Raw genomic sequence first — 10728 nt, forward strand, 5'->3', positions numbered from 1 at the left:
TTTGTTTTATTCAAAATATGGTTGAAGGATATTGCTATGTCATCCCATTGAAATAAAATATATTGGTTATATTTTTGACAGTCTTCAAATTGACTGTACAACTCATAGATTTGTTTTAAATTATATTCCTCAGTCTACCCCAAATTAGATGTGGAGATAAAATTAGGGATACTCATGTATAAATCTTAAGTTAGAATAAAAGGGGTTGTGACTTCAGTCGTATGATTACACCTCCCATATTTAGTTTTTTGACATTCTCCTTCCTGTAGCACCCCTGACTCCTAGGAATAAAATAATGTCAGGCCCCAAGATCAAAGAGTAAGAGTTACTTCTGAGTAGTTTCCTTTATTGCCCTTCACCTATAAACATAAGAGATGAGGTGACTCAGTGGCTTAATGACCCTGGAGTTGGTCTTTGCTGCAGCAGTTTGAGTCCCAGCACTGCATGGCAGGCTGACATCTGTCACTAGCCTAGCAGTTTGAAAGCATGTTCTATGCAAATATATAAATAGGTACCACTTTGGTTGGGAGATGAACTGGTGCTTCATGCAGGAATCAGATTCCTGCTGGTTCTGAAAAACTTCCTGGTTTGCAATTCCCATTTGCAAGGCAGCTTTGGTGGAAAGAGGGGGCCTAGATGCTGCTGTAGGAAGAGCCACTTGTCTTCTTTTCTGGTGCAAAGGTAGCTCTCCGTCCTGTGACACATCTTGGGAAGCGCATGAGCATGTACCACAAAAGAGCTAGTAAATTGGCAATCAAGCTGCTACTATGATTAACATTGTAGTCTCCTAGCTATTGTAACAAATGCTAAATAATAATAATAATAATAACAACAACAACAACAACATAAATATATAAGAATCTTGCCAGACAATTTGCATAAGATGCCTCTTTGTCCTCTGAAACGCAGTCCTTTCTCTTGGGAATCCAGACTACATTCACCACAACAGATAATTAATGTTATGCAAATTATTCAAGCATAATTGTCATTTCAGGTGTTCTAAATTTGCACCAAAGCCTGGGTTTCAGAAGTTTTATTTTGAGGCCAGAAGAGAGCCTGTTTAAGTGTTGTTTCAGTGGAATACAGATGATATGACTGTCCCATGTGGAAGCTGTTTTTCTCCAACTTAAAAAAAAAAGCAGATTCCCATTTTGGAAGCAAAAAGGAAAAAAAAAGAAAAAAAACCAGAGAAAAGTGAGGAAATCTATGAAATACTTCAGTGCAGGGCTGTCAAACTCCTGTGTCACATGCTGGCCACACCCACACCTGGTTTAGTGAAGGGGAAAAAAGTCCCAATGACGCTGACGTGCCGACATGAGTTTGACATTCCTGCTCTAGTAATTCATTTTCTGATTTCTCCTGGATTTGAGAAACTATGAATGAAAAAAAAAGGATATTTGTTAACTATAGGATTTCTTTTCTTTCTGTTCACCAGACCTCCTTAAGCTATAGTGTCCACTTTCTGAACATTTCTAGATGGGATGTGATTGAATGGAAATATTCTGGTTCAGCAACATTAGAAGAGCTGCAAGCTACCAAGCAGCTACCAAGAACCATAGCCTGGAATTGGCTAAAGTTGCATTGATGGACTATTGCCAATTAATAGAAATGAGGAACTACATTCAAACATGCATGATATAAAAATGTAGATGCTTTATTGCTTCACTAGGAAAAATCCAAAATGCAAAAGTCAGATAAGGTAATCACTTAAAGAGCAATGGAAATGTCACAAAGTTCTGAGCAAGCTTCTGTTCATAAGAATTTCTCTTTAGAGTAAAGTTTAAATAAAATATGGAGAAAGAAATGGGTTTAATCTCTAAATATGTCATCTTACAGTAGAATGCAGGAGTAGTGCAGGTTCAATAGGATCAGTTGTTGCTAAGTGCTAATTTTAAATTGTGCTAGAAGTACAAAGTAATAGAAGGTGTCATTCAGGTCTGTTTCCACCTGAATGACTGTGGCTGAACTAAAAGTGAGGAAAATTGTTACCAGGGGCTAATAATTTTAAAAAGCATTATTTTGGTCTTGAGAACTGCAGGTATGGTTAGTGATTTTATAATGTTGCCTGACTGATTTAGAAGGTTTTGTATAAGCACTAAGGTACCAATTTTTGTCACTAATATGTTGGGCCTGTCAACTCTATGGTTATATTTGGGTGGGAGTGGGGATACAAAAGGATATTAGATGAATTTGTAGTTATTCTGTCTATTTTATACCATATTAAGACATACAGCTTGAAGTTCATGGACAAACACTCATCACAAAGGTCTACAGTTCTGATCTTTGTAAGGAGTTCCAATGTAAGCATTTGAAGCTTCTGTCAATGTGAATTAATAATGCTTAAATTCTGTAATGAGAAAGGGGAGCTTAGGGATTTAGATAATGTACATTATGTTTAATAATACTGTATTTGACTATTTTTCTAGAATGTTTTTTTTAACGCTAGATGAGGTCTGGGGATCCAGTAGTCAATATAATTGACTAAATACCTTGTTTATACTGTGCTTATTTTTCTTTCCTATTGGATAAACTTCCTACATTGACAACTAGAAATGTTTTTTATGTATCAGTGTTAGTTCTCATTTTAGAGAAATGATGGAACATTTTTAAAATTTTGTACTAAATTCTAATGCTAATTTATGATATGTACTTGTATTGATGTAAAATATTCTATTTTAATAGCACATTGGCTTTTATTCTTGCTAACAAAATTTTGTATTAAATGTACCACTGAAATGTTTTCTTGTATGATCAGTGAAATAGTGCAGACGTAAGTATATGGACTTTGGAGATTGCCTTCTCCTAGCCAGCTGTATTCAAAAAGTAGACTGAAATTCTAGAATATTCATTTTCATAAGCTCACAAAGTAGTTTGAGCATCTATTCTAGTACCATTTAAATCAGTTTTGATGTCAACTTATTGACGTCACTAATTAGCTCAATATTGCATAAATAAAACATGATCATGATTATTAGATTTATAATAATTGGACTGATATAACTAGGCCTGATCTGTCATTGCTGTTCTAATGAGATCTTTGTGGTCCAGTGGAAAACTTATATGACTAAACTCAACTGCCTTTTAATTGTTTAATGCATGTTAGCAAAGCTGACTAAAACAGGAAGCCCCCCCTTAGCTGATTATTTTCATGCCTGCTATCAATTTGTATCATTGTTTACTATAGTTATTTCCTGTCTTCTCTCTTGAAAGCTTAAAGGGCAATACCTAGGATCTCCTCTAATTTTGTGCCTACAATAACTACGAAGTGGGTGAATTTGGTTAAAAAAGAATAATCTACCCACATGCATTTAATGAATTATGTGGACTGAATATTGATTCTTCTCACATAACTCTATAAAGCAATGTTGTTTTACACAAGGAGTTGCTCAGTTTTTTCATGACCAGCTTTTCAACTTTCTTTTTATTTGGTATCTGCTAAAGATGGAAGTTATAATAATTGCAGTCTAACAGAACTTGATGTCACCAAGTTGGAGATGCCAACAAGTAGACTAACAGGAAGGTATTGGACATTTTATGCATTTTCTCAACACCAACCTTGCCATTGGCTGGTTCACATGTCAAGCTGCTTTCTTGTTTTAATTACAAGTTATAGAATAAGGACTGGATTGACCCATCATGCTAAATTATAAGTTAGTGTGAAACAAATCTATTTGTTTGGAAATGCCTGAATATATGAGAAAAATGCAATTGGGATTTGTTTACAATGCACTGTTTAAATATATGTGGTTATCTTCAAAATACTCTGTCTTTTGACATTTAATAACTGGGCCCTTCCTGTGACTCAACAATATTTTTCATTTCATGAATACATGAACTTGGAAATTTTTTCCATATTTTTTATTGTTTTGCTTATAGTATCTGAAAATTCTCTACAATAATTCATAAGCATTCATAAAAGGTTTGTTCCTCCAGTCAAAATCATGCTATTGCAGAAAAGTAGGAACATAGGAAATAAAATTCAAAATTATTTTTAAATTGCTGCATCCCATAAGAGAACTTGATTTGCCTTGTCCAATCTCGATCTTTCTTTGAGAAAGTAACATTTTATTATAATAGGAGCCATTGCAATTTTCATTTGTTATTTGAATTAGGAAGACAGTTTCCTATATTGAAAAAAAAGATTCACAGAACAATGTTGCTGCTATATATAAATAGAGGGAGTACAACCATAACAGGAAGATGGAGATTTTAAAGCAACAAAACCTGCCTTTATGAACAAAGAAGCTATATACAGCATTGTTCTTTTGAAGCAGTTAGAAATTCTTTAAACAGACTGGCTTATGTAAATAAGAGTTTTGGTCAAGAAGTCAGCCATTGTTTAGCATTCTTTAACAATGACAGCAACAATAAGGGTCTTGTATGGATTATTCAGGCATTGCATTGACTAAGCAAATAACATTGCCATTAGAAATGCAGTTGGAGATACTGCAGTATTTACTCTTAACTTAAAATGTTTTCACAACCAGGGGCTAATTTTCCACCTGAAAATTGCATTGAACTTTCAATTCCAAGGGAAATATTTATGGAGCTTTTCCCATCTGCCTTTTAAAGGCTTAAAATACAAAAGCTATCTCATAAGCTGTTAAGTAAAGTTAGCCCAGATTTTAAAAATAAAACATTCAACTCTTCCCAAAACTTGGAAAAAGAAATGTATCTATGTGGAAGACCTGTCCATTGTGCATCGTAACCTGCCTACTGCAGCTCTCAGTTCTTCCAAATTTTCTACCTAGGTTTATCCGAAGCCCATATTTTAAATATTTGTCAATGACACACAACTTAGAATAAAAAAGTCGAACTCAGATGCCCACAGTAAACTTCTTGATCCAGAATCTTTTCATCCATGCTGCTGCAATCTAAACCAGAGCAAAGGGGAGAGAATGATGAAGTGGTCTGAATGCTGAAGTGCCAAGTTCCTTAGGAGTAATTGTTTGTCAGCAGTAAGTTAGTTAAGCTAAGAGGGTGCTTAACTATGTAGAGCTTAAGTAGGCACATGGCTCATTGAACAAACAGAATATGTGGTTTCCCACAATATGCTGTGTTCTTATAAACTAACGGGAGCTAGCTAAAGTCTTAAATTTTTAGGAGTCTATTAATTGTGCTTTAATTTGGCAGTGTACTGCTGGCTTCAACAGGGCTAGACCTGACTTACACTTTTGCTTATTTCTTGTGTGGTAGCCTAATTGCTGTTCTTTGAACTTGGGTCTGTCTGATTGCCCCTCAATACATGGTGGAGCTACCCAGCCTGAAAGATCTTCAACATGTGAGGGAGACTCCAAGTTTCATCAGACTCCATAATTTCATGTGGGACTGTTACCAGATCCACCTTGTCTGTGAGATCTTTATGTGTGTTACACTTTGGGCAAATAGTCTGGAATGGTTTTCATATTAGACATGTTTAGTGTCCACCAGCAGAAAGCCTGCATAGCACAACCAAAGACTGCAGGAGGGTCACTTCTGAAAAATTCTCCGGGATTTTCTGCAGCATTTGCCAAAGCTACCCAGCTTGGAAGCATTTTATTGTCTGCAAATGATTCTTAAGTTTTTTTTTATTTCTTTTACATAATTCAAAACCACATTAGTATGGTTTAAGGCTACTTCTTTGTGAATTCCAGGCAATAACCTCTGTACATGCTTCCTTTTCTTTCTTGCAATGAAAGACAAGATTACAATAAGAAACTGAATAGATTCCATAAACTATCAAAGCAACCATGTGCTTGCAACAGAAAGAACAACTAGGTTATTATGAGATACACTTACATAATTGTGGTAGGTAGTTCTTCAACATACCTACCAAGTGGTGGCTAAGAATGAAAGGATTGTTCTATTGTTTGTCCTAGATATCTGTGATATTAGAGCCTAATATATTTCCTAAGTTGGCTGGGCCTGTGAATCTTAAATCAATTTGCAACAGACATTTAAACTCTGTGGAAATCTGTTCACTGTAATACCTACCTATTCACAGCTATGGATTGGACATAATTTATCCAAGATTATCCAACCTGATCTTTTAAATTCTAATTAAGAAATATGTAATATTATTTTGAAGTTTGTCAGGCTCAGTGAAATGTGGTCCTCCATTTTCCTGAGCAAGCTGAAAATGACAACCCTCTCTTACTCCATTGTATCTCAACACTGTGACCAAAATAAATGAACAGTGTGTCAGACCTCACACCATGCCTAAAGTGATATTATCTGGGTGTTCTGCCACTGATGAGAATCAGACAGCAGAACTAAAACCTTAAGACTACTACTCAGTCCTTTATGCTATCCATTAGCATAGCAAAAACTACTGTGATATTTTAATACATTAATACACCCTTTGTGATTGCAGTTAGTTTCATTTAATGCATAGAGAATATCAACTAAGCTTTTAATAAAAGAAGTGATATAAATCAATCACAAAATTATGTTATTCTGACGGTCTTAATTTTCTATAGCCTTTTTCTATAGATGAGAGTTTAAATAATTAGTAGGTGTGGACCTGTGCTGTTAAAGTCTGGTTAAATAAAAAAAAAGTTTATTATTAGCAAGGTAGATCTGCTTTCCTAACTTTAATTTAGAAGTTCCAAGTGATAATGTTGCAGAGAACCAGAATTACAAGCATGATTGGATTAATAAACTTAGCATTTTAGAAGGTAAACATACTGATCTCAATCACTAAATTGACTGAACTCACGGATATTAAATGGAGAAAAACAATTGTAGCCATATGTGTTTGGGACTATACTTCAAACTGTGCATTGTTATGGATTAAATAGAAAAATAGAAAAATTATTTTATGTCCAATATTATTTATAATTTTGGACAGAAAACTATGCAATAATGCTTAAAATATTAAATAACCTAATTGCTGTTATATACAGCACAGAAATTAAAACATTAACTCAATTTAATCAAAAGGTATTTTAGAAATTAGTGATACAAAACAAATCTCTTTGTGGATCAGTGGTGACCTCCAGTGGCTGCGATTGCTATTCTGTCTGAATTTGTAGTCAAGCTGTAATCTACTCAAGTCCAATTCTGTTTAGTACAGGGGTTGCCAACCTTTTGGACCTCAGGGACCAACAAACTCATAATTTTAAATCCCACAGACCAGAGACTCTGGGAAAATTCCCCAAAAAGTCTGCCAGGAAAATTCCCCACCCCGTTTTCCTACCAATTGATCATTCTTTATTTGGGATCGCAGGATACTGTCTCCAGCTCTGTTTTCAGGGGGGAAGAGAGAGAGAGACTTTTGGCTTCATGCAAAGAAAGCAGCAGAAGTCTTTCTCTCTCCCAAACTCCGCCAGAAATGAGCCTTTGTGAGACTTGTTGTGCTGGCACAGCCTCTTGGAGCAGGATGCCTTGCAGAGTCCCAAAGACTCATTTCTGGCGGAATTTGGGGGAGAGAAAGAAAGACTTTTGCTGCTTTCCTTGTGTGCGGCCAAAAGCAGAAGAAAGAAACAGCCTGGTGGCCAGGCACGTGGAGCAAGTCCCCCCCCCCTCCGCCCTTTCCCCTCTTCCCTCACTACCATGTGTTGTTCTCAATGCAAGTGATGCAAGCCTTGTGTTCCTGTGCAGCCTGGATTAATTGGTGACATTTTTCTGTGGATCACCAAAATTTTCTCGCAGTCCACCAGTGGTCCCCAGCCCACTGGTTGGTGACCACTGGCTTAGTGTTTTCATGATCAGCTAAGATCACTCTATGCTGTATCTTATTTGATGAGTTTTTTTAAATGGAGCAAGAAGAAAAAAGAAAAATTAAACCTGAAAATTCATATTCTGGAATCATTAAAGTTTTTAAAACAATTCTTAGATGTTTTACTTTGCATACCACAATAATATTCTTTTCATATATTTGTAGGTATTAGGCTTGCTAGTGTGGATGTTGATTATTGGAACTGACTATTTTCTGTACCCTGTCTTTGGATGGATAATGTTTGTGGCTATATTTTACTGGATTCTTACACTCTTTTTTTTGATCATCTATATGACAATGACCTATACGAGGATACCTCAAGTGCCATGGACCACAGTTGTGAGTATTTGTTCATTTTTTTTACAAGCAACTCAAATATTGCAGAAAAGAGAGACCTATCTATAGCAGCCTTCCCAGAACAAGGGTAGTGGATGAAGCCATAATATTTGGCTTGGCTTTGTTAGATTAAGGAGATGGATGCAGAACCTTATGCAGTTCCCTTAAGAAACGGCATAACATATTCTAAATGAAACTGTATTTCCCAATTTTGCAGGGAGAATTCCAAGCATCTTTTATTTGCTTGAGCAACTTATGTCAAACGTTCTGCTAGCATAGCATCATTTTATGAAAACTCCATACCACCTGAGCCATTTTTTTTTTAAATGTACATATTGGTTTGACAAGGAAATATTAGTTAAATGGAGATTAATATTTTCCCATGTATTAACCACCAAAAGAATATCTGCAAGAAGCTTGCCTTTTCTGATAAATTAGTCTATAATTTCCCTGGCAGTAGTGGGTTGAAAGGCAGCATACTTGAATTTGATCCACTGTTTTGTATGCCACAATCGATTATTATTCACTCAAAATCACTGTCAAGGAGCTGGCTGAAGCAGGATATATACACAGAAAAATTGAGATCACTAGTCTGAACACATATACCTTCTGCCTCATTCAGGTTGACTTATCACAGCCATTGTGATCATCAGCCCTGCCAGAAACCTATAATTGTTTTAGCCAGCTCTTGACTCAACTATGAGGGTTACTGTTTGACTGTTTTGTTGCAATCACCAGTGTCTTAGGCCATCCTGGTATCACATGAAGCTGTGTACACAATAATGGGAAGGGTACAGCTTGTAAATCTTATTTAGGAGGTTTTCCTCTTCCTTTTTAATCAGTAGGTTGGAGACTTTTCTCACCAGCAACCTACTTTGAGAAATTATGTTCCCTAAGGTATTAATTCAGACAATATTTAACTGCAGTGGCTTTCTCCCCAACTTGATGCTCTACATATGAGGGAATAAATCTCCTTCATGTCCAGCCAGACTGTCTTAAATTAGGAAATGATACAATTGTGCATAGAATGATGTTAGTAGGGAGGAGGTATGCTGATCTTTTTTCCCCCCTACATTCTGCAGGGTCTGTATTTTAATGGCAGTGCCCTTCTCTTGTACTTAATTGCTGCTATTTCCGAAGCATGTGCAGTCACCAAAGAACCTGACTACCACAATTACAATAGTTGGGCAATATCTTCGGTAAGATCACATTTAAACTTAATATAGCAGTGAGGGAAGAATGTGTTTTTGCTTTGGTTCATTTACCTCTAAAATCAGATATAAGAAGATTCAAGATAACCAATTATAATTAGACATTCTTAAATGTGTAAACTTTTGTTAAAAGTATTACTTAAGTCCTGTTTTTTTCACCTAGCATGTGCTAATGGCCAGATCAACAAGACCATTTAATACATGTTTATTTCCTTTTCCCTTACAAATGAACATTTGCAGTGCTATTAATTTTGTGCACTTTTATAGAATAAAGCACCATGGAAGCAAACTTATTGAATACATATTAATACAGTAAAGAAGCATTATGTAACTACTTATTAATCTCTAGTCAACAGCAATCAAAAATCACTTGTTTTCACTAATGTCAATGTGGAATTGCTTCTTGCAAGGATCATCCTTACTATGAATAACATTAAAGCCCAATAATATTTCTTCCACAGAATTTAGTGTCCTGCTGAGTATGGAAACAATGTGATTTTAAATTTATTTTTTTTGTATTATCCCTTCTATTATATTTGATTTGAATATAAATAAAAATCTGGCTGAAGATTTTTACTGTTTTCTAATAATTTTGTCTCTCTCGCCTCCTGTCCCCCTCCCCCATGCAGTTCTTTGCTTTCGTTGTTGCTTCCTGCTATGGTGGAAATACCTACTTTACTTTTGTATCTTGGAGATCACGGACCTTGCAATAAATATTATCTTCTAATAAAATAATTCTGCATGTAAATGTTATATAATTTTGATGAAACTAGGTAATGTGGTTTCACTCAAAAATAAAAACAAATAATTCTTTTTGAAAATTATGGAAAGGATAGCTCACCTGACAAAAATTGTTCTACACACTGTTCTCTTAACTTCTTCATTTGAATTAATCATATGTGACAAAGCTCAGTTACCACAAACAAGAAGCAGAAGGCAGAAATGATATAGGAGGGAAGAAAGCATGGAAGTGGTTTAATGTTGTTTGCACTGGGGGCACTTCCATACAGTATTGTGCCCCTTTGAACGCTGCTCCAGATCTCAGGATTCTTGTCAATAGTGTTGGAGACCATTGTACAACCAGGGCTGCTATCTGATGGGACTGATTTAAAATCTGAAAACTTTTGTAACATGAAAAATATGTATCCTCAGATAAAATACTGTAACTAAAATGTTACTCTTTGTATCAATTCATATAATTTCCTTAGTGTATAGTGTTGTAACAAATCAGTACAGTTGTTTCTTCATGAATGTTTTTGTTTAAGCATGCATTTATTAGAAAAATCTACTGTTTTATAGAACCTTCTATTTCTTGCAAATGTGTATAACCTTTCAAGACTGTAGATTTATTTCGATATAAATGGGAATAGTTAATAATTCATTGAGGTACATACATTTAGGGAAGCAACTGAATAAAAAATGCATTACTATAATAATCTTGCACAAGTCTGTAGTGTGATTGCATTTAAAATACTGTGTTCC

General features: G+C 35.3%; 1 protein-coding gene across 1 annotated transcript in view; it reads left to right on the forward strand.

Moving 5' to 3' along the window:
• Positions 1 to 10677, forward strand: part of CMTM8 (CKLF like MARVEL transmembrane domain containing 8) — a 47148-nt gene extending 36471 nt beyond the window's left edge. Inside the window, exons 2-4 of the mRNA XM_087916777.1 lie at positions 7865 to 8038; positions 9118 to 9234; positions 9876 to 10677. Coding sequence (XP_087772903.1) covers positions 7865 to 8038; positions 9118 to 9234; positions 9876 to 9959 — 375 coding nt within the window. The 3' untranslated portion in view covers positions 9960 to 10677. The remainder of the gene's footprint in view (positions 1 to 7864; positions 8039 to 9117; positions 9235 to 9875) is intronic.
• Positions 10678 to 10728: the final 51 nt, after the last annotated feature.

Source organism: Pseudonaja textilis, chromosome Z (assembly GCF_049901715.1).
Source record: "Pseudonaja textilis isolate UNSWEBS1 chromosome Z, rPseTex1.2, whole genome shotgun sequence".
Taxonomy (NCBI): domain Eukaryota; kingdom Metazoa; phylum Chordata; class Lepidosauria; order Squamata; family Elapidae; genus Pseudonaja; species Pseudonaja textilis.